We start from the raw sequence: 25,564 nt of genomic DNA, 5'->3' as shown, positions 1-25,564 counted from the left end.
GCTTCTTACTCTTTTAAAAATCAAATTACCACCCACAAAAACACAATATCCTGAGGTAGATCTTCTGTCTTCATTAGATCCTACCCAATCAGCATCTGAGAAACAATCAATATTAGTATGACCATAATTCTTATATAATAAACCACGTCCGGGAGCAGCCTTCAGATAACATAGAATCTATTCTTATGCAGCTCAATGATCAACTTGAGGGCATGACGTATACTAGCTCACAATACTCACTGAATAGGCTATGTCAGGAGCCACTGTAGATAATCAAGTTTTTCCACTGACCTCTTATATCTTTCAAGATTTTTTAGTAATTCCCCATTTTTTATGAGCCGTAAGTTAGACATCATTGGTGTACTACTTGACTTAGCCCCTAGCTTCCTTGTTTCAGTCAACAAGTCAAGTATATACTTTCTCTATGATAATAGTATTCCTTTCTTGCTTTTTATTACCTCAATTCCTAAGAAGTATTTCAACATGCCCAAATCTTTTGTATGGAATTGACTATGGAGAAAGGTTTTTAGGGACTAGATACCTACAACATCATCACCAGTAATCACTGGTAAACTATGGAGAAAGGTTTTTATGGAATTGAGGGCATGACGTATACTAGCTCACAATACTCCCTGAATAGGCTATGTCAGGAGCCATTGTAGATAATCAAGTTTTTCCACTGACCTCTTATATCTTTCAAGATTTTTTAGTAATTCCCCATTTTTTATGAGCCGTAAGTTAGACATCATTGGTGTACTACTTGACTTAGCCCCTAGCTTCCTTGTTTCAGTCAACAAGTCAAGTATATACTTTCTCTATGATAATAGTATTCCCTTCTTGCTTTTTATTACCTCAACTCCTAAGAAGTATTTCAACATGCCCAAATCTTTTGTATGGAATTGACTATGGAGAAAGGTTTTTAGGGACTAGATACCTACAACATCATCACCAGTAATCATAATATCATCAACATATACGACTAATAGGATGACACCACTCTCAGATCTTTTGAAAAAGACCGAATGATCTGACGTGCTCTTCTGTATTCCAAAGCTTTCAATCACCTGACTAAATTTGCCAAACCAGGCACATGGACTTTGCTTTAATCCATACAAGGATTTACGAAGGTGACACACCTTTCCATTCTTTTCCTAAACAACAAACCCTGGTGATTGCTCCGTATACACCTCTTCTTGAAGATGACCATTTTTGCTAGTGGAGAAAAAGTATCAGCATAGTCAACACCATAAGTTTGTGCGTAGCCTTTCGCTACGAGGTGTACTTTTAATTAAGCAACAAAACCATCAGGATTGACTTTAACTGCAAACACCCATTGCAACCGATAGGTTTCTTTCCTATAGGGAAAGAAACTAAATCTCAAGTACAATTGTCATCTAAGGAAGTCATTTCCTCCACCATTACGACACACCAACCAAAATGAAACAAAGCTTCATGAACAGTTCTAGGGATGGAGACAGACTCTAAGGATGTAATGAATGAACATGTAGAAGGCGAAAAATGGTTATATGGCGCAAAAGAGGAAATAGGATGAGTACACTTACGTTTACCTTTACGAAGAGCAATAGGAAGATCATCACTTATTTCCGGATCCAATGACGAAGAAGACTCTGGTAGAGGGTGTACTCAGAGGTTTAGAGAGAATGATAATTCTTATTCACTTAATCAAGCTGAAGATACATATGTATAGGTAATTAAGAAACCCTAATCTAGGAGATATGAAATTACAATAAAGGGCACCTAATTAAATTTACAACATAAATACATATCATAACACTCCCCCTCAAGCTGAAGCAAATATGTCAATCATGCCCAGCTTGTTGCACACATAACTTATTCTTGTTCCGTTTACTGCTTTAGTAAGTAGATCTCCCAACTGATCACCAGTCTTCACATATCCTGTAGATATCAACTATTCTTGTATTTTCTCGCAAATAAAATGACAGTCCACTTCAATATGTTTAGTTCGTTCATGAAACACAGGATTGGATGCAATATGAAGATCTACTTGATTATCACACCATAATTTAGCTGGCGCAGTAACACTGAAGCCCATCTCAGACAAAAGGTGATGTATCCACATTATTTCACACACAGATTGTGCCATTGCTCTATATTCTAACTCAACACTCGAACGGGAAACTACACTCTATTTCTTACTTTTCCACGATATCAAGTTACCTCCTACAAAAATACAATATCCAGAAGCTGATCTCCTATCTTCTCGAGATCCAGCCCAATCAGCATCTGAAAAACATTCAACTCTTGTATGATCATGATCTCTATAAAAGATTCCACGTCCAGGTGCAGTTTTAAGATAACATAGCATTTGTTCAACTGCAAGCCAATGATCCACAGTAGGGGAAGACATAAACTGGCTAACAATACTCACAGAATAAGCAATGTCAGGTTGTGTCACTGTTAAATAGTTCAACTTCCCAACTAATCTCCTATATCTCTCAGGATCTTTAAACACTTCTCCTTCCTTTGTAAGTTGCAAATTTGGCATCATCGGAGTACTACATGGTTTGACTCCTAGTTTACCTGTCTCAGACAATAAATCAAGTACGTATTTCCGTTGAGATAGGTAAATACCTTTCTTGCTTCTCATCACTTCAATACCCAAGAAATATTTTAATGATCCCAAATTTTTAGTATGAAATTGAAGTCTTGAGAGAGGATATACCTGATACATCATTTCCAGTGACGATATCATTAACATATATAACAAGCAAAGTAATACCATTGTCAGATCGTCGATAGAATACAGAATGATCAGATGTGCTCTTCTTCATACCAAAACATTTGAGTGCTTGACTAAACTTACCAAACCATGCACGAGGACTTTGTTTTAGACCATACAAGGATTTTCGAAGCCGACATACCTTATTAGTCTCCCCTTGAGCAACAAGCCCAAGTGTTTACTCCATATAGACTTCCTCATGAAGATCACCATGTAGAAAAGCATTCTTAATGTCAAGTTGATGGAAAGGCCAATTGTAAGTAGCAACTATCGAGATAAACAGTCGAATAGAAGTTAATTTAGTAACAGGAGAAAATGTGTCAGAATAATCAGTCCCATAAATCTGAGCATAACCTTTGGCAACCAAACGAGCTTTCAACCGAGCCACTGTCCCATCAAGATTAACCTTGATAGCAAACACTCATTTACACCCAATAGCCTTCTTTTCATCCGGACGTGAAACTAGATCCCAAGTACCATTATCCAAAGCAGTCATCTCCTCAATCATTGCACTATGCCACCCAGGATGAGATAAAACTTCATTGATAGATTTAGAGATAGAGGTGGAACCAAGTGATGTAAGAAAAGAATAAGTGGGAGAAGACAATTGGTTATACGAAACAAACAAAGAAATAGGATAAATATAAGTGCGTTTACCTTTTCGAAGGGCAATGGGAAGCTCATCACTCAGTCCCGGATCCGATGTCGAAGAAGCCAGTGGTGGAGGGCATGGATCTGAAGGTGGTTGTGGAGGACGCCTGGAGTAGACTCGAATAACTAAGGGATCAGAAGGAAGAGATACAGAGGAAGGTGAAGGAGAGGATGATGGAGAAGAAGTAACCTCGTAGATAAAAAGATCGTCATCCTCCCTCGGACACGGACTCAACGGTGATGGACTAAAGAGTAATCTTCTAAGAATGTAACATCCGGAGATACAAGATACCTGTTCAGAGTAGGACAATAACAATGATAACCCTTTTGAACACGTGAATAGCCTAAGAAAATGCATTTCAAAGATTTTGGATCTAATTTAGTACGATTTGGACGAATATCCCAAACAAAACAAACACGACCTAAGATCTTAGGAGCAGCGGGAAACAAAGATTCTGTAGGAAAAATAGTACGATAAGGAATCTCTCCATTTAGGACAGAGGAAGGCATTATATTAATCAAGAAGCAAGCAGTAGACACAGCATCAACCCAAAAATTCTTTGGAACATGCATTTGAAAGGATAAGGCATGGGCTGTTTCAAGGAGCTGTCTGTTCTTTCTTTCAACAACCCCATTTTGAGATGGGAGTGTCTGCACAAGAAAATTGATGAATAATGCTTTGACCACACAGGTAAGATCCAAATACGTGAAAGAAATATTCACCAGCATTGTCAGTTCGCAAGGTTTTAATAGAGACATTAAATTGATTTGAATCTTGGCATTAAAAGCACAAAAATGAGACAATAACTCAAAACGATTTTTCATTAAATATAACCAAGTTACACGAGAATAATCATCAACAAAGGTAACAAAGTAACGAAAACCTATTTGAGACACGACAGGACAAGGACCCAAATATCGGAATGAACTAACTCAAAAGGAGCACTAGCTCGTTTATGAACCCTTGGACTAGAACTAAGACGATGAAATTTTGAAAATTGACACGAATCATAATTCAAAGATGATGAGGAACGAAATTCTGGATGAAGTTTTTTCAGCACAAACAATGACGAATGACCCAAACGACAATGAACATCAAACGGGGATATTACTCTAGGACAAGCCACAACTCTCGGTATCTGATTGTCGAAGATGTAAAGACCTCCCGACTCATGTCCTCTACCAATAATCTTCTTCGTCATATGATCCTGAAACAAACAATGACCAAGAAAAAACGAGGCAGAGCAATTAAGGTCACGAGTAAGTTGGCTAATGAAATTAAATTAAAGGACAAATGAGGCAAATGCAAGACAAAGGACAAAAAGAGTGATGGAGTGAGAGAAATGGTGTCGGATCCAAGGACAGAGGAGGTTGATCCATCTGCCAAGGTGACAGAAGACAGAAGACAGATGCATAGAAAATAGGTTAGAATTATCTGTCATATGGGCAGTGGCCCCAGAGTCTACAACCCATTTGGTAGATGATGTAAGAAGACATTTCGTATTACCTGTCTCGGCAATGGTGGCAACAGGATTAGATGAAGAAGATGCCTGCAATGATTCCTGGAAAACTTGAAATTTAGAAAAGTCATCAGCAGAGATGGTAACAAATTTCTCAGCCATATCACTGGTGGAAGCTATTTGAGTATGCTGAGATTGTTGATTCTTATATAACAATTTCCGACAATCACGTTTCATATATCCTAGCTTACGACAATAGTGACATACGATCTTTGAAGAATCTGATTTCCGATTATCATAACTAGGTTTTTGAAAGTTGTTAGCCGTTCCTAAAGTGCCACAAAAGGTATTTTTATTCTTACTCATAAGGGCACTGTTCGGTTGAGAAACATACGAATTGGACTGAGAACTCTCAATATGAAGAACACGACTGAAGGCTTTCTCTAATGATGGAATTTCAGAGTTAGAAAGAATCTATGTTTTAGCCATTCCAAACTTAGGAGAAAGCCCATTAAAAAATATCGTAACAACCATCTTTTCTCGCTAAACTTGTTGAACTTTGGCATCAGGACTAAACGGCAATAGTAAGGCAAGTTTAGCTGTTTTCTTAAGCCTCATAAAATAACTTGTAACAGATTCTGCTTTCTGTTCCGCTCGGAAGAATTGCATATAGACATCAAACATTTTATGAACATGTTCTTTTCCAAAGTACAGAAATTCTAAAAATTCTAAGAGTTCTTTCATAGAATCACAATGATCTACCAAACCAACAACCTCACCCTCAATAGAATTCTTAATCTGAAGATAAAGTTGAGCGTCATCACGAAGCCAAGCCTTTTTCTTTTCATCTTTCAGTGGTTCCTCTATCACATGATCATCCATATCTGTACTAAGCAAGTAAAATTGAATCGTTTGACGCCAATCATAGTAATTTGATCCATTTAATTTGTGTTCAGTTATCTTCGATGCCAAGGGAATTACATAGAGACGACCATATACTTCACTTCATCCATTATGAGCTAATAAGTAATTTGTAGACCTCACAAGTAGAAAGAACAAACCAAAATCGAAATCAAAGGCAAACAAAAGAGCAAAACTACTCCAAGCTGAACAAGACAACAACAAACCTAAGCACAAATGGGTATTTTATCCAAATAACTCACAACCAAGCAGATTTCGATGAAACCAAATGCACAGAGTGATCAGAAACGACGAGCCGAGAAGAACCCAACTGGCCAAAAGTGGAGACGAAGCTCCATGCGCCGGCGTGTGGCGAAGGAGGACTACTGTTCCAATGGCGCGTGAGCTCCATGCGCGGCTGTTTCCGGCGACGGACGGCTGCAGACGTGATCAGATGGTGAACGCACTTCTCCTGGGATGGGTGGTGAGACAAACGACCACTCAAAACTTGGTGACTCAACTCAAACCCTAACCTTGTGAGAAGCGTAAACCCTAACGTAACCGTCGAACAAATATTCTAACCTTAGATGGCTTTGATACCATGTACTCAGAAGTTTAGAGAGTGATAATTCTTATTCACTTAATCAGGCTGAAGATACATATATATAGGTAATTAAGAAACCCTAATCTATGAGGTATGAAATTACAATAAAGGACACCTAATTAAATTTACAAAATAAATACATATCATAACACAGGGCATGGAACTGCAGAAGATGAACAGGCTTCTACTCAAGAGTTGAGAGACCCTCGACGTAGTGGGAGGGTTGTGAGAAAGCCTGACCGCTATATGGGTTTAACTGAAACCGAAGTCAACATATTTGATGATGGCTTAGAGGATCCATTAACATATAAACAGGAAATGGATGATGTTGATGAAGATCAGTGGATCAAAGCCATGGACCTTGAAAAAGAGTCTATGTACTTGAATTCAGTTTGGGAACTTGTAGATAAACCTAATGAAGTTAGACCTATCGGTTATAAATAGATCTACAAGCGTAAAAGAGATCATACAGGGAAGGTACATACCTATAAAGCCCGGTTAGTAGCAAAGGGTTATACCTAGATTGAAGGGGTGGAATATGAAGAAGTCTTCTCACTTGTTGCTATGATCAAATCAATCAGGATACTCTTGTACATTGCCACTTTTTATAATTATGAAATGTAGAAAATTGCAAGACATGGAACTAAAGGAGGTTGTCGTCAATTGTAGACCTTAGCAATGGATGAATGAATAGAGGTAGACATAGGTGGAGATGAATCAAGTAGAGGATCAAAAAGGAAAACAATTGTGTAGACAAGGAAATCATCCTCTGACTCCTTGTACTTCCTCTAACTCTTATTTGAATCCCTATAACCCTCGATCTTTTTCTTATCTTGACTTCAAAGTTGGCGGCTCAAACATGGCTTTTGTGCGAGGTACCTCCGAGTCTCAACAAATAGTTAATCAAAACTATGATTCTGACGAAGATTCATTACTCATAATCAGTAGTGAAGAAATAAACAGCTTAGTCCCTGAAACGCTCCATGAAGAGGGAAATCTTGGTAAAGATCATCACAATGCTTTGCAATGCATCTTTCAATCAGAAAAAGAACCCAGAAGAGTTTGCAACACCCTCCCCCTCATAAACCCTATTGACAAAAAGGAAATTCCAAACAATCTGATTTCGGTAGTGGAAGATTGTGACTTGATCTTGGGTTAATCCCGAGTGCTTTACCATGAAAATCTTATCATGGAACACAAGAGGCTTGGGCGATGCCTCCAAAAGAATGGCCGTAAGAAGAAGCATCAAGAAAATCAATCTAGATTTGGTCCTAATTCAAGAAACTAAGACTTTTTTGGTATTAGACTTATAAAGGAACTTTGGAGTTCCAAAGACATCGGTTGGGAGTTTGTGGAAGCACTGGGCAAATCAGGTGGCATATTAACCATGTGGGATGAAAGTAAAATCTCGGTCTCAGAGGTACTTAAAGGAGGCTACTCCTTATCTGTTAAATGGATCACCATTTGTAAGAAAACTTGTTGGATTACGAATGTGTATAGCCCTACTGACTGCAAAGAAAGAAAACACATATGGCAGGAATTACATTCACTATCATGCTATTGCTGTGAATCTTGGTGCATAGGTGGCAATTTTAACATCACAAGAAGGATCCAAGAACGGTTTCCAACAGGGAGATCAACAAAAGGAATGAAAAAGTTAAACAAATTCATTAACTTAGCAAAATTGATGGAAATCCCTCTTAACAATGGTCGATTTACATGGTCAAGAGAAGGGCCCACAGCTTCTCGATCGCTTCTTGACAGGTTCTTGATTTCTAATAGTTGGGATGGTTCTTTTGCAAAAACATAGTAGCAAGACAAGCATGTATCTGTTCAGATCACTTCCCCATACTACTTGAAGCAGGTTTATTTAAATAGGGACCTTCCCCTTTCAGATTTTGTAATAGCTGGTTATCCATCAAAGATAGTTGCAGATTGTTGAAGACACCTTGAGCTTGGGAGATCGACATGGTTCGGCTGGTTTTGTGATTGCCACCAAGCTAAGGAAAGTCAAGATTGCCTTAAAAACTGGAATGCAGATTTTGAGACAGAAAGGAAAAAAGGGGAGGAAGTGCTACTTAAAGAAATAGATAAGCTTGATCTACAAGCGGAAGACCACGGTATTCTGGAAATAGAAAGGGACATGAGAACCTCCTTGAAAGCTGAGCTACTTTCCCTTTACAGAATTGATGAAAGAAACCTAAGACAAAAGAGCAAACTTAATTGGCTAAGTTTAGGAGATGAAAATACCAAATTCTTCCATAGGTTCTTGGATGCAAAGAGGAGAAGAAACCTTATCTCCGAACTCTTAAATGACCAAGAAGTTGCAACTCACTCCTTCAAGGAAATTGAAGGCCTAATATTAGACTTTTACTCCTCTTTGTACACCAAATCTCCTGGCCCAAGACCCATCCCTATCAACTTCCAGTGATCTAAAGTCTCTAGTTCAGAGAATTCTATGCTGACAGCCAAATTTACCACAGTTGAAATCAAACTTGCTTTAAATTCCTTGGGCAAAAACAAGGCCCCCGGCCCAGATGGCTTCACAGCTGAATTTCTCATCAAATTCTGGGAATTTTTCAAGGACAAGTTCCTAGAACTCTTCGAAGATTTTTATGGTAATGGGAAGTTGAATTCATGTATAAAGGAGAATTTCATCAGCTTGATTCAAAAAGAAAAAAGATGTTGTCCGGGTAGGTGATTTCAGACCAATCAGCTTAACTACATTGACTTACAAAGTTGTTGCTAAAGTACTAGCTGAGAGGCTAAAAACGATAATGCCAAGTATAATTGATTGTTCACAAAGTGCGTTCATTGAAGGAAGGCAAATCCTAGATCCAATCCTCATAGCCAACGAAGTGGTAGAAGACCATCGTTCTAAGAAGAAAAAAAGCTTTTGATCGTGTTGATTGGGTGTTTCTTGAAAAAATCCTTGTTGAAAAGAACTTCGATTCAAGATGGATAATGTGGATGATGGGCTGTGTCTTTAACCCAAAATTCTCAATTTTTATAAACAGAAGACCACGAGGTAGAATCCAAGCTACAAGAGGCATAAGGCAAGGCGACCCTCTTTTGCCTTTTTTTTTTTTCTTTTAGTCAGTGTGGTTCTAAGTGTACTACTGACCAGGCTTCATGAGAAAGACAAGTTTGAAGGCTTCCTAGTGGGCAAAGATAGAGTTCATGTCTCTATATTGCAATTTGTTGATGATTCGTTAATATTCTACAAAGATGATGAGGAGAAGCTTGAAAACCTAAAGAAAACAATTGAACTCTTTGAGTGGTGTTCAGGGCTGAAGATTAATTGGGACAAATCAGTTTTAAGTGGTATCAATATTGATAATATCAAGCTAAAAACAGAAGCATCCAGACTGAATTGCTCGGCTGTCAACCTCCCCTTCATGTACCTCGGCCTTCCGTTAGGTGGCTACCCCAAACAAATGGCTTTCTGGCAACCCGTGATTAATAAAATTCAAAGCAAATTGGATAAATGGAAGAGATACAATCTCTCTAGAGGAGGAGGTTCTCCCCTTTGTAAGTCTGTTCTATCTCACATCCCTTTATACTATGTCAATTTTTTTATGCCAGAAAAGGTGATTCAGATTATAGAAAGGCTATTGAGAAACTTTTTTTGGGAAGGGCACTCTGGAAGTAAATTAAATTACTTAGTAAAATGGGATCTTGTTTCTCGTTCACAAGAAGATGGTGGGCTAGACATTGGAGGTTTGAGAATTAAAAATCAAAGCCTTCTGGCCAAATGGGGGTGGAAGTTTATCAACAATGAGAACTCCCTATGGAGACAAGTGATAACAAGCATCCATGGAAGAAGCATGTTCGGTTGGCATACTAATGGCAAAGCTAACAGCAGCCTAAGAAGTCCATGGGTTAACATATCAAGGACTTGGCTAAAAGTAGAAAATCTGGCTTCTTTTAAAATAGGCAACGGTAAAAGGGCTGCCTTCTAGATCGACCCTTGGCTGGACATCGTTCCCCTAAAAACCTCCTTCCCTAGTCTTTACATCATTTCTACCAAGCCCGATGGTGTTGTACATGATTTTTGGGACGAGGCATTAGAGTCATGGTCCTTCCAATTCCGAAGACTACTAAAGGAAGAAAAGTTAGGTAATTTCCAACTCCTTACTAAAAAGCTTTCCACCTCTAAACTTAATTTGGTTCCTGACAAAAGAAGGTGGACTTTAGAAATCAAATGGGTCCTTTTCAGTAAAATCCCTTGCTAAACACCTATTCTTGGCCTCTTAAATTGGAAATCAATTAGAATCGGCTTTGTGGAAATCAAAAAGCCCAAGGAGGATAAACATTTTGATTTGGATAATGCTGAATGGTCTGCTTAATTGCGCGGATATCTTGCAAAAGAAGCTCTCTAACCACTATATCTCACCATAGGTTTGCTCTCTTTGTTTGGCAGATTCTGAAAATCTCTTACACCTTTTCTTCCTGTGTGTGTTTGCAAAAAAATGTTGGTTATATTTGCTCAATTGCTTTAATACCTGTTGGGTATTTGATAATGATTTCAAGGCAAACATCCTTCAACTTTTGTTCAATCCTAAATTGAAAAAGAAGCCAAGATTAATTTGGATCAACGCAGTCAAGGCTTTGTTATCAGAATTATGGTTTGAAAGGAATCAAAGAGTGTTTCATGACAAAGACTCTCTTTGGTCCAATAAATTCGAGACCGCCCGCATTAATGCCTCTTCCTGGTGCTCTCTTTTCAAAGAATTTGAAGATTTCTCCATTCAAGAAATCAGCCTCAATTGGAACGCCTTCATTTTTTCTCTTACTTGAAACCCTTAATCGTTTCTAGCTCTTTTGTTGATTGTATTGATTCAGATTTTCAGATTTTTATACTTGTGTAAGCCTTTGTACTAGGCACGGTTTTAGTTAGGTTTTTTTATTCAGATGTCATCTTTACTGCTTTACTTATTATTACGATATGATGAGAGTACTATGGAGATGTCAACCTAGGTGAGATGTCTGGGTGCACTTGCTGATCTGTCCCTTTGTTTTTGTTTACTTTCATTCACATTGTAACATCTTCCATTATCTTAATGAAGAGGTTCGTTTCTTTTTTTTAAAAAAAAAGAAGGTGAGGAGAAGAATGAGGAATGTTCAAAGAACGTGACATCAGGAGAGACAAGATATTTATTTAGACTAGGACAATAACACTGATATCCTTTCTGAACACGGGAATAACCAAGGAAAATACATTTTAAGGACTTTGGATCCAGCTTGGTATGTTGAGACCGAACATCCCGAACAAAGGAGGTACAACCAAATATTTGGGTGGAATGAGAAACAAATGTTGTCTTGGGCATAAAGTATGAAAAGACATCTCACTTTTAAGAATGGAAGAGGCCATGCAATTTATTAAGGAACAAGCCGTGGGAACAACATTAGCCCAAAAGAATTTTGGAGCATGCATCTGAAACATTAAGGCTCTTGTTGTTTCAAGAAGATGACGATTCTTTGTTCTGCAATCCCATTTTGAGATGGAGTATCAACACAAGAAGATTGATGAAGAATGCCATGGGCATCTAAATAAAACTCAAGTGCATGAGAGAAATATTCTCTAGGATTTTAATAGCACCGCTAAACTGAGTTTGAATTTTAGCATGAAAGTTAAAAAAATGAGAAAGTAACTCAAAACGATTTTTCATTAAATATAATCACGTTACACAAGAATGGTCATCGAAAAATGTAACAAAATATCGAAATCCTCCTTTGAGCTCAATAGGACACGAACCCCAAACATCGGAATGAATTAATTCAAATAGAGCACTAGCTCGTTTATTAACCCAAGGATACAAACTCAAACGATGAAATTTAGCAAACTGACATGACTTACAATCTAAGGAAGACAAATGCTGAAATTGCAAATAAAGACTATTCAACACAGAGATAGACGGGTGATCCAAACGACAATGTTCTTCAAAGGGAGACGACGTACTAAGACATGTGATGGCTGTAGGTATTTGTGGTTAAAAAATGTAAAGACTTCCAAATTCACGTCTTTTACCAATAGTTTGCTTCGTTGTAAGATCCTGAAATAAGCAATAACTAAGAAAAAATGGAGATACAACAATGAAGATCACGAGTGAGTTTACTGACCGAAATCAAATTAAAGGAGAATTGTGGTAAATTTAAAACGGAGGACAAAGAAATTGTTCAATAAGATGGATGGTTCCCGATCCTAGAATAGGAGTGGAGGTTCCATCAGCTATAGTGGCATTAGGTGAGCAGGTAGATATACAAAGGTTAGAGAATAAACTGGGGTTACCTGTCATATGGTCTGTAGCGTCAGAGTCAATGACTCATGTCGAAGTGGAGGAAAGAAGGCATTTAGAGATGTTACCTATCTCTACGATGACAATAATGGGAGTAGAAGATGATATCGTCAATGACTCTTGATATTGTTGAAATTTGACAAACTCCTCTGCATAAATCGTAATTGACTTGTCAAGATTATTAGGAGTAGAAGCTCCTCCACAAGTTAGAAAAGAAGCCTTCTCATTTCCTACTCTAAACCTGACGGATATTCCCCAATCTTTACACTCCATCCTGAATGATTGCAGTATTGTCCTAATCTGAACAAAGGGGCAAGAAGAGTCAAGCGAAGGCTCCTCTCATAAGGTGTGTTATAATGAGGATAGTTTCTTGGAATACAAAAGGGCTAGGAGATTCTTCAAAAAGATTGACTCTTAAAAGATTTCTGAAAAGGATCAATTCGGATCTAGTTTTGATTCAAGAGTCAAAAAAAAAAAAAAAAAAGAGTTTCGAAGGAGCATTTATCAAAAGCCTATGGAGTTCAAAAGATGTAAGGTGGTCCTTTGTGGAAGCCAAAGGAAGATCTGGAGGATGCTCACAATGTGGGATGAAAGCAAAATTTTAGTATTTGACACAATCAAAGCTGAATTCTCCTTAACAGTCAAGTGTCAGACAATAAACAAGAAACAATGTCGGATTACAATGTATATGGCCCCACAGACTACAGAGAAAGGAGAAGATTGTGGGCAAAACTATCTTCCCTTGTTGTAGAGCATGTAGAACCTTGGTGCATTGGTGGAGATTTTAACAACATTCGAAGAAGTTGTGAAAGGTTCCCAATAGAAAGAGCAACAAGAGACATGAAAAACTTCAACAATTTCATTAGAATGAACAGCCTATTGGAAATTCCTCTCTCTAACGGTCGTTTCACTTGGTCTAGAGAAGGAGAAGTTGTCTCGAAATCACTCATTGATAGATTTCTAGTATCAAACAATTGGGAAGGAGCTTTTGAAAACCCAAGGGTTGCCAGGCAAGCAAGAACCATGTCCGACCATTTTCCCCTCCTCTTAGAAGCAGGAGCTCTTGATTGGGGTCCTTCTCCTTTTCGCTTTTGCAACAGTTAGTTGAATATCAAGGAGTGTTGTAGATTGATTGAAAGATCCCTGAGCATGGAGGAACAACATCACTCGGCAGGTTTTGTACTATCCTCAAAACAACCTTAAAAAAAATGATGAAGGAGGAGGAAGGTATTATTAAAGAAATTCAAAGAAGGGATCAATTGGCAGATGAAGAGGACCCTCGTACTAGGGAAGAAAATGTAAGAATAGTAGGAAGAAAGAAACCTCATTCAAAAAAGTAAATTAAATTGGCTAAAGGTGGGTGATGAAAACACTTCCTTCTTTCATAGATTTCTAGCTGCAAGAAAGACGAAAAATCTGATAGCAGAACTGATTAATGACCAAGGTTTACCAACCAGATCCTACCGTGACATTGAAGATCTCATTTTGGGGTTTTACTCCTCTATTTACTCAAAATGTGAAGGATCTCGAGCAGTACCACTTGATCTTGACTGGGCTAGAGTATCAAGAAACCAAAATGAGCAACTTGTACAAGATTCACAGCCCTAGAAATCAGAAAGGCGGTGAAAGGGTTGGGAAAAAGCAAGGCACTAGGCCTAGATGGTTTTACAGCCGAATTCATCCTCAGTTTTTGGAATCAACTAAAGGATAACTTCACAAAACTGTTTGATGAATTTTACTGCAATGGAAAGCTCAACTCTTGTGTTAAAGAGAACTTCATTTGCGTAATTCAAAAAAAGGTAGATGTGGTGAAAGTAAAAGATTTCAGGCCGATCAGTCTTACAACCCTTACATATAAAATAATTGCGAAAGTATTAGCTGAAAGACTCAAAGGGATCATGCCAATAGCTCCTACTCAAAGTGCTTTCATCGAGGGGAGACAGATCCTTGACCCATCCTCATAGCTAATGAAGCCGTCGAAGATTATAGATCCAAAAAGAAGAAAGGCTCAAGTTGGACTTAGAAAAAGCTTTTGATAGAGTGGATTGGACCTTCCTAGAAAAGGTGCTTTATGGAAAATTGGGATAAAAACAATTAATTGAACGTCAAATCCATAAAGCTCTTCAACCAAATGGCTTAGTGTCGGATCATTGAGATAAAAACACTTCCTCTTGGTGCATTTCATTTAGAAGACTATTGAAAGAGGAAGAGATTTCAGATTTTCAAGTTTTGTTAAGCTTAGTTGCACTAGTAGAAGTGAATGATTGCTTCGACAAATGCTCATGGTCATTGGAGTCCAATGGCTATTTCATGGTTAAATCACTAGTTACTCATCTTTGCAAAGCCCCTCCAATCGATAAATGTTTAAGACAAGCACCTTGGAAGTCTAAAAGCCCGAGGCAAGTAAATATAGTCTTATGTTCTCCTTTGACGATGGAGCTATCAGGTTTTGAACTCTAATCTTTAACGCTGCAAATGGGTTCCTTGAATGAGAAGGAATCGTTTGAAATGGTTTTGAAAACTCCACTCTTTCCATATTAAACAAATCGTTGACTTCTTCATCAATCATAACCTGTTGCAGCCTCTGTAAATCAATCGGGTTGGAGAAATTCTTAAAAAGTAGGCTGCCTTTAGTGATTTGGGGAGGGTCAATGACTTCAACGTCTCCAAAATTTTAAAAAATGTTACCTCTAGTAAAATCTTAGATTTCGATTGTGGATGGCATGAAACCACAAAAATTCTTCTTCACTTGTATCTTTGCTTCAAACAATTAACTAGATTAAGTGTTTCTAAGGCAATGTCTTCTAAGCCACCGAAATGAGCACCTATAGCTTCAAATGTTTTGCTACTCCAATAATCCAGTGGGAGGTTTCTTATTTTAATCCATCCTCCAAAACCTTTTGTTAACAATGGTCAGCTGTGTTTGAATTTGTTCCAACTTTCAAACTTTAAGTGGAACGAACCAATTTCCTGCTATTTACCCATTTTCTCAACGAATTCCTTGACTGAACCTTGATCTAAATTGATCAATGCATTCTCTGCGAATAACGGATTTATGATTACTTTGGTTTGGAAAAAAAAACCTTCAGCACTTTAGTGATCTCCTTCCAGTCATTAAAAAAAAAAAAAAAAAAAACAAACAGCCTTGAGACAGTCCACAAGTTATCAAAATCCTGTTGGTATCCTTCCATATTCTTGTGCACTCAAAATAAGTTTGAGCTCTGTTTTTCGTTCGCCAAAATAGGGGATGTCATCTGCCTCACCAGATTATCGTTGCGAGTGCTCTGTTTTCCAGACTCCGAAACAGAGGTATGAGAATCTTCACCATTTCTGTGTAACTTGATCTTTGTAATTGAAATGAATTCTCCTCAAAAACCTTACTATGCTGCTTGGATAGATTAGAGCTTGAAAATTGATTCCTTTGCCATAACCTGTACTCGTGTTTCATCTGGAAGCTTTGTATGATTTTAAAAAAAGCAAGCCAACCCTGCTGCGAGTGGCCTGATAGCACATGGATGAAGTGTCACCCACCTGTTGCCAACCATACTGTGCATCTCATAATCCATCCTGACTCTACTCTAAATTTCGATATCCTTGTCCTTCCGTGAACATCACTGCCATTCTGAAGGAAGAAATCTTTTTCAGACCTTCGAGGTATTTCCATGATGGCCTCCGTGGACCAGCCCATTTGCAACTTCGTTACTTATTTTCTGTGCTTCGACATCTTCAATTTGGAAGAAGCCATTCTCAACCCGGATGCAATAAAAGAAGTTGAGGATTTTGCAACTTTCCACTTCCATCGCAGCCGTTGAAAGGGAAAAAGAAAGGTGGTCGGAGTGTGCATTGCTCGGAAATGTCGCTGGAGATGGAGGATACCGGAGAAGCTTGAAAACGGGAACAGGGAGGAAGAGGGAGGAGAGATGAGAAGAGTGAACCCCTGTACCAATCTAGAAAACTTTTATATTTTTCAGTCATCAGTCCTATGAAAAGTTGGATGACCTCTATATCTGGAGCGACTCTGCAAAGTGCTTTAGAATTCTGTCTTCTTATTTGTTTCTTTTTCCAGACAGTCTTTCTTTTCCCAAACGAAGGAAAAGTGAATTGTTCTCTACAAAAAACTATAAAAATCATTCAAATTGGGAAAACCTTTCGAAATCTCCATGTATCCATCTCTCTCTCTCTCTCTCTCTCTCTCTCTCTCTCATACATCAATGAGATTGTTCCTTGTCCAAAAAATCAATTCAGTGTCAAGTCTAAGGACTGAGATCATACATAGTACTGGTATTATTATTATTATTATTTTGAGTATGTATGTCGTACTAGTAGATGTGAAGAACTAATCAAAATGAAAATATATACTAATAAAGTTCAGTTACTGCATGTGGAACATAATTAATCAAAAGATGGAATATACTATTGTTTAGGAAAATTGGTCTGCTTGCAGCTTATTTATGAATGTGTTGTCCTTTTGCTTTGCACCTTAGAGATGAAAGTTGATTTTATAACGATGATGTGGTGGTGGGAAGGTCTATCTTCTCATATAATTGGCTTTTTATAGCTTTGGTCAATTGAGATTCATGATATTTTAGGTCTTTATCAAATTGGAATCAACTCCTGACTCGATGTTTCGTACGGATGCGGTAAAATATGCACTTATTGGGTTGATGAGAGATCTCCGAGGGATTGCTATGGCCACAAATAGGTAACTTTGTTGAAAGTTTATAATTATCTCAATCAGTGTTTTAAAAAGCCTACCCAGGCGTGTGTCTAGCACTAGCGCAAGACACAGTGCATAAAGGCACACATTAGGCACATGCCTTATGTGAAGCTCTAAGGCATGAAGCCCAGGGACTTGGGGCGTTTTCATAATTTTGATAAAAAAATAATAATTAGGCTCTTCCTTCTCTATTAACTAAAACAATAAAATAAAATTTACTAAGCTTGAATGCAAAATTCCTTGTACCTTGAGCTTTGAAAAATACTGATCTCAATCCATTGACCTATTTATACACTCTCCTTCATATTACAGTCGCAGAACGTATGGGCTTCTATTTGATTGGTTGTACCCTGCACATATGCTTCTCCTCTTGAAAGGCATTTCTCAGTGGACGGACACACCAGAGGTATTTGATAGATAGTTAATTATTCACAGTTAATTTGTTGACACTATCATTTTATAAAGGTGGTTCGCGCATACTTTGATATTAAGAGTCCTTATTTAATAGAAAAAGGTTTGTATGTATGTACGTATTTATTGAAAAAGTATGGTGTACAAAGACATAAAAAGTCTAAATTAAATAATGATAAATAATCTACAATAGCTTAAAAGATATAAAAGCATTATTTAGATTAAAAGAAGAAAATGGTGTTTATATACTTTTTAAAGCATATACAAAAATTAAAAAACCTCACGCCTAGAAAGGGAAAATGTAAATCATATTAAAAGAAAAAAATAAAATCACGCTTAGTTAAAATCAAAAGAAGGAAAATAAAAAAATACTTAGTGAAAATAAAAAAAAAGCTAAATGGAGGAAAAAAATCAGAGAGTTAAGAAAAAGCCTTCTCTTGGAAAAATTGAGATCAAACATAGGCAGTGGATGATATCCATGGGGCTTACACCATTGTGCCGTGATATTATTTTGAAATTACAGTGCAATTACCTATACTAATTTATAAATTGTTAAAAGCTCGGGTTGGGCCCAATGTAGATCCACCATTGTATGCTTTAAAAGATCATCACACTAAATGTCTAAGACCCTATTAAATATTTAGTTTTCCTCATTGATTTTGTTGCGTTTGTGGAAAAGGGAAGACCTTCATGTGATTGTTAACCAATGATATTGGATTTTCTTAAGGGAGTGTTTGGGGCAAGAAGTGGAGTTGTGAACTCCGTGGAGTTATGAAGTTTGAGAAATTGTGAGCTCCTGGGGCCACAGTGTAAGGAGTTAATAAGGTATAAAATTGATAGTTTTTAAAAGTGGACCCACAAACTCCCGAGCGAAACAAGTGACTTCACTCCCCTCCTACTCCCCCAAATCCTTGGGCCAAACAGCCCCCAGCTGGATGGTGCTTTTCTAAATTTGATTCAATATATAGAAGAAATTTAATAAATTTATTTCTTTAATTCAAGGAAAAAAACCTTAATTTTAGAAATTCTAACTACTTCTGTTGATGTCGAAATCCTAGTCGCCACTTTTGCACGACGTGCCTCTCTTTTGATTGGACAGTTCACAATTCTTTGACGGTAAGTGTCCAACCTTCTAGCATTATTCCAATCACTCTCTCAGCTGTTAGCAAGTCTTCAAGCGTTGTTGTCCGTTAGAGACTATTCAAACATATCTGAAAGCTCAACGGGTGGATTTGAGGACTCAGAGTTGCTCAAGCCTTCTACCATTCCAGACTTCTTATCATCGTTGTTGGTGTTGTACGAACATTCTCCTGTCTCTTTCATCTTCCGTTGTTTCCCTAGTTGTCGTCTACTGCCTGTTCACGTTTGTTTGTGGCTGTGCATACGAAATAACGGTTAATTCGCCTTCAATGTGTTCATGGTCATATATAAGGAAATTTGGTAGCTTTGGTTCGGTTCACTTTTTGGTTTGGCTCGAGGTTCGATTGGGCTCAAGGTTCGAAATAGATTTGGTTTAGTTCAAATTTGGTTTGATTTGGCTCAAGGTTCGGTTCAATCAGACCTTTTTTTTTTCTTGAATGAAAACAACACTTTTCATTGATGAAATGAAAATAGACTATTGCTCAAATTACAAAGAGACTAAGTAAATATGAATACTAGGGATTAATAGGTGCACCCGACTATCTCAACTAGGTTGAACACCCATAGCACCCTCATCACAACCCATAACAAAATATAGCAATTACATTAGAGTACTATATGTCATATAGACATAATTACGTTGCTTGGCTCAAAATATTATATTTTTCCTTGGTTTGGACATGTTTCTTTCTAACCCAGTTATTTTTTTCTGATTACTATGATTCAAGTTCCCTTACTATTGAACAAATTCATCGACTCCTGCAATTGCTACAGACCAATTTCTAATGTGGTAATCTTTATGTTTCCTTGCAACAAATGGGTAACCATCCTCAAAGGTCTTTTCTTTCAATAATTCATCTCTATTGAGTATTGATTTCAGACCTTCTTGTACGAGACTGGTTTTTCTCATTCACACTCTTTCTTGTGGAAATGAAAGAAATAGAATTGTTGATGATAGTATCTCTTCTGTTGTACACAAGGAAACCATTAAACTGATTTATACCCTTTTTTCCAGTTTGTTCTGTTCCTAAATTAGTGTATAACATCTTATCTATTTTTTAACATTGTCAAGATTCTAATTATTGTGTCACTTTCTTTGAATCTCATTGTATTTTTAGCATCATGACTCGTGAAAGAAATTTGAGATTTAAAGAAAGTGACACTATGATGAAAATTTTTTCAAAGTTTTCTAAGGTATTAAGATTCTTAGAAAAGTGAGGTTCTTTTATTGGCAAGTTCTTCTTGACCGTGCTAACACGATAGATTGGCTTAAGAGGAAGATGCCCTCACTTGTGGATCCTTTCTTTTGCATTCTTTGTAGGAAAGTAGAGGAGGACCTAAACCTTGTTTTTGGACGTTGTGAGTTTTTCAGCTCGGTTTGGGCTCTTTGTTTTGGACGTTTGGTGTTCTGGGGGCTCGACTGAGAGATGCGGGGGTGCTGCTTGAGGAGTTTCTTCTGAACCCGCCCAATAGGGAGATGAGCTGTTTCCTTTGGCTTGTGGGGGTGTGCGCTATTATTTGGTTGGTGTGGGGTGAGCGGAACAATAGGGTTTTTAGGGGGTGTGGAGAGGGATCCTAGTGAGATTTGGTCCCTTGTGTGTTATCATGTTTCTTTGTGGGCTTCGAATTTGAAGACTTTTTGTAATTATTGTATAGGTGTCATTTTGCATAGCTAGAGGTCCTTTTTATAGAGGATTCTCCTTTTTATGGGCTTTCTTTTTGTTGTCCTTGTATACTTTCATTTTTTTTCTTAATGAAAGTGGTTCTTTTCATTAAAAAAAAATAAAAAAGTTTTTTAAAAGATGAGATTACAAACTAATTTAGGAACACGAAGAAAAGATGGTAGAGGAAGAGTATTTGTCAATTTATTATTTCTTTTATCTGCAATAGGAAAAATTAGCATCCACAAATCATGAGTTACCTATTCATATCAAGGAAACACAAGGATTATAAGATAAGAAATTAGTTCATAGCAGATGAGGATTTGATGAATTTGCTCCATGCCTAAGAAAACTCGAGTCCAATAATCACCAAAAAGTATTAGTTTGATTAGAAAGAAGAAATCAAATAAATATATATATATATATGTGTGTGTGTGTGTGTGTGTATGTATATATGTATACCTCTAGAGTAAAAAATATCATACCATACTTCATAAACACTACAGATACTAGGGATGTAATCAGCTTGCTTTGAGTGTCAAACCAAAGCCAAACTACTATAAAAAATATAACTGAATTGATTGAACCGAATAACCAACAATTTAGTTGGTTCGACTGGTGATTCTCTGTTGGTCAACAGCAACGCACATGAATGTTGGGCTAGGCATGTGAGTTACAAATGGATCATTTTGTGCTGCTTGGCTAGATGAAGGGATCATTATATTTAAGTAAATAACTGCATGTATGGGAGTTCAGACTGGTGACCTCTAGGTTTCAAGTGTGTGTTTAACGTCAACCCAACTGAACGCATTAGTTGAAACGTTATTTGAATTTTAATTATATATACTAGCAGTTGGTCTGGTATATTTTCAATTTAGCCTTCACCAAACCCAAACCCGATGACATACATTTGATCTCTTCTTCTTATTTACAAACCAAAACTGCAAAACCGAATAGGTTTCAACCCAAACTGCAGCTTAATGCTTCATCATAGTGTCCACTTTTCAAAGCTTTTAAAGATTTATCCATACAAGACATTAGCCTTAATTGAAAAGCCTTCATCTTTCCTTTGTCGTACTACTTGGAGGGACTTGTCTAGTGTTTCTGTTAGTTGTATTTAGCTTTTATGTCATTGTGTTAGCTTCAGGTTTTATTATATTAATTTGCTGGTCCCAAGCTGTTTTTGGGACTTTGTTCTTGGTTTGTCCTTTTGGGATACGATGAGAATGCTAAGGGGGTGTCAACCTAGTTGAGATATTCAAGTGCACTCGCTAATCCTATTGTTTTGCTTTGTTATTGTCTTTTCATTATATTATCATTCACTTTGTATTGTCTATTCATTATCTTAATGAAGAGGCTTGTTTCCTTTTTCACAAAAAAAAAAAAAAAAGATGACATTGGTTTTCAAATGGGTACAATAAAATTTCCATTTTAATTGTTTATGTTGATATTATTTTCATGGATAATATAGTTATCTTAATAACAAACTTACAAGTGAATTTCAAATCAAAGACTTGGAGCCTTGAAGTATTTTTAGGATGAAGTTTGCAACATCTAAAAAAAAGGTATTGTGTCAATCATGGGAAATATGTTATTGACTTATTTCCAGAAACTTGTATCAAATCAAATTTAAGTCTTCAGTATGAGATTTCATTCATCAGTGAACTAGTTTCTTATACAAAAAAAAAAGGTAAAGGACAAAGACTTGTGGGTGGACTCACTTATTTACTTCACACACGTCTAGACATGGTATTTGTAGTAGCTATGGTAAGTTAATTTATGCACTCACTTGAAGTCACAGGATCCTGAGGTATTTGAAAGGAAGACCAAGTATAGGTACATTAAAAAATATGACCAACTTCAAGTTGAAGTATGATGATGTGCATAGTTTTGCTAATGCTGTTAGGCTGTTCTTTTTAATTCGATGTTTTGTAGTATGCTTGCTGGGAAGCTGTCTTTATTGTATCTTTGTTCATTTTATGTCTTCATCGTAAGAGTTGTGTTTCAGCATTGAATCTTTTACTTTGAGATTAGTTTGTAGGATATGATGAGGGTACTAAGGAGGTGTCAACCTAGTTGAGATGTTCGGGTCCGCCTTCTGATCCATAGGTCTTATGTTAATGCTCCTTGTATAACTCTCTTGTATTTTGAGCATTAGTCTCTTTCAATCATTAATAAAGAGACTGGTTTCCTCTTCAAAAAAAAAAGTTGAAGTATGATGATGTAGTAGGATTAGAGTAAACTAGGGTATTATGGTCAAATCCTTAATTGAATATGATTGGAATTCGTTTCTATGGTTGATTAGAATTATGATTAGTTTCTTGGTTCATTAGGATTAAGATTAGGATTAGGATTAGGATTAGATTGCTTTCCAATTCTTTATAAATAGAGAAATTATCTTCTTGTATTGGCAACTTTTAATTGATAATAAAGACTTCGATTTGATTCTGGAAGAAAGTTCTCCTCTTATCTCTTAGGCTACCTCAATTTGGTATTAGAGCAGTTGTCTGGGCCAACGTTCATTGCCGCCGATGGAAAACCGGAAAATTCTTGGCGACACAGATCACAGGAGGGGCTTCATGAGCTATACTCTTTGCCGACTATCGCACATCTAATTAGGGGGAACCCTTGAAATTCCAAGAAAGAAAAAAGAAACCGAAGATTTTGCAAGATTTTGCAAGAATGGAGTATTACTGACCAAAGATGTCCAAGAAAAAATACAGCAAATGATATAGTCAAGAAAATCAAATTACTTCCAAAAACAGTGCTGGAATTCTGATTCGAGTGATTCCAAAGAAGAATTCCAGCATACTAATTTTGCCCATGCCTAATTTTCTCAAAGAACCTATCATTATCCACATTGGAAATTTGATTCCTTGATGACATTTCTTTCTATGGAAATTTGGGACGGAATAAGAAGATGAAAATATTGACAAAGGGACCAACAATTCAATCAAATCCGTTTTTCAGGAAAAGTCTTCAAGAACCTCCTCAAGGAATTCAAGATCTGCTAGCAAGAAACAACATTATAATCAGCCCAACAGAACTAATGAAAACCAGCACTTGGGAAGAGATTTTGGAGGTCAATTACCGAGATATATGATGGAAGATTTAGAATCTTTAGATGAAGGCTTTGTTGAATATCATAAAAACTTGAATATGGCTCGAAGAAGAAGATTTTATGATGAAAGAACACCCATGAATCATCCCACCACAAATTTGGAGGTCGACAAAAAAAAAACAAAAATATCCAAATAAAAACATCTATCAAGAGGACTTTCGAAAAGGAATGGATGAAATTTGGATTCTTTGGGGGAAAATTCAAGAAAGGCAGAATCATAATCTTCAAGATTTTTCCAGAAACCATCAAGAATAGAGAGATTGTTTTCTTGTATTGGTAACTTTTAATTGATAATAAAGACTTTGATTTGATTCTTAGAGAAAGTTTTCTTTTTTATCTCTTAGGCTACATCATATGATGCATATTAGGTTGAAGTATTATTATTGATAGAACATCCACTTTTGCTTGTTGTTCTGTTCTTGGAGGAAACTTAGTTACATGGAAGAGTAAAAGTCAAAATGATGTAGTAGCCAATGTTGAAGTGCCTAAACCCATGGAATTTGCGAGGATTGATTAACAAGATACTTGAAGTACAATTGTCTCAAAAGATACCTATATAGTATATTGTGACAACAAGGTTGTCGTCGCTTTAACTCACAACTCAGTTTTGCATGATCAGACAAAGCATGTTGAAGTTGTCAAGCTTTTTATAAAGAAGAAGATTGACGTGGGTAACGGATGTCTTCTGACGACAAACAAATGTCTGATAGTTTAATATGCTTACTAAAGGTTTTTCAAGACAATTTGATAAATTTATCAATAAGTTTGGTACATCTACAAATGGGCTTGGGAAAGTGTTGGATTTTCTTTATATCCTTGTAATATTATCTATGTATTAGGTGTTTATATCTATTATTCATATTTGAAATATTTTATTGATAGATGGCCTTCCTTTTCTATAAGAAAACCTTGTATATTTGATTCACTATAGAAGAAATTTAGTAACTCCATTTCTTCCTAAAATTCAAGTTTTAGTTCTCTTAAGAAGTTAAAGTTGATGCACCATGTCAGTTGAAAATTACGGGGCAAGATAGTGTTCAGCTCCGTTTCTGGTCTTGAAATTATCGGAATATCTCAACATTTTGATTCTATAGGGAACAAAACTTTTGCATCATATTTTCTGGTCATAAACATTGAATGCATTTCACTGTTCTATTTATGACCATGTCTTCTCTCCTCTTGATTTTACATCAAATGTTTTTATTTAGAATAGAACGTCTGTTGAATTATAGTTGATAATATACAGGTAACGACCCCATTATTAAAATTCATGGCTGAGTTTGTGTTAAACAAGGCACAACGCTTGACTTTTGACTCATCTTCTCCCAATGGCATACTTCTTTTCCGAGAAGTCAGCAAACTAATTGTTGCTTATGGATCAAGGATTTTATCTCTCCCAAACTCAGCTGATATATATGCCTTCAAATACAAGGGAATATGGATTTCATTGACTATTTTAACTAGAGGCAAGTATATAACCATCTTATTACTATAACTTTGTAGACTTTTTTTTTTTTACTATTTGTGTGGGTGGTATATTTTTCTCTCTGTCTTAAATTCAAGTACTGGAAATTATAATTTCATTTTGAAAGATGCTATCAACATTTGTCAGCCACTAATTTTACCTTTGTGAGTGCCTGCATCCATTTTGTCATTTCTGTTATGTCTTGTTAATCTTTGGGTACCTTATGTGGTAGATAGACTTTGCCTGCTACATTTGCCTCTTGTACTAAGTTCACATTTCTAAGTTCACTTGTATTGTTAGGTTATTCATGCAATATAGTACATTGTAAAAGGTTTAACAATATAGTACATTGTAAAAGGTTTTGCTGTTAAATT

The 25,564-nt window shown here is 36.7% G+C and overlaps 1 protein-coding gene across 17 annotated transcripts in view; it reads left to right on the top strand.

The window, feature by feature from the left end:
• LOC120076320 (ARM repeat superfamily protein) overlaps positions 1-25,564 on the top strand; it is a 90,228-nt gene that overhangs the window by 47,813 nt on the left and 16,851 nt on the right. For all 17 annotated transcript variants that reach the window (XM_039030097.2, XM_090312784.1, XM_090312785.1 and 14 more), the window contains 3 exons: positions 17,265-17,377; positions 17,705-17,798; positions 24,972-25,191. In XM_039030097.2, the coding sequence (XP_038886025.1) occupies positions 17,265-17,377; positions 17,705-17,798; positions 24,972-25,191 (427 nt within the window). The remainder of the gene's footprint in view (positions 1-17,264; positions 17,378-17,704; positions 17,799-24,971; positions 25,192-25,564) is intronic.

Source organism: Benincasa hispida, chromosome 4 (genome assembly GCF_027475165.1).
Source record: "Benincasa hispida cultivar pf3 chromosome 4, pf3_genome.v1.1, whole genome shotgun sequence".
Classification (NCBI taxonomy): Eukaryota; Viridiplantae; Streptophyta; class Magnoliopsida; order Cucurbitales; family Cucurbitaceae; genus Benincasa; species Benincasa hispida.
This window is presented reverse-complemented; position numbering and strand designations above follow the sequence as displayed.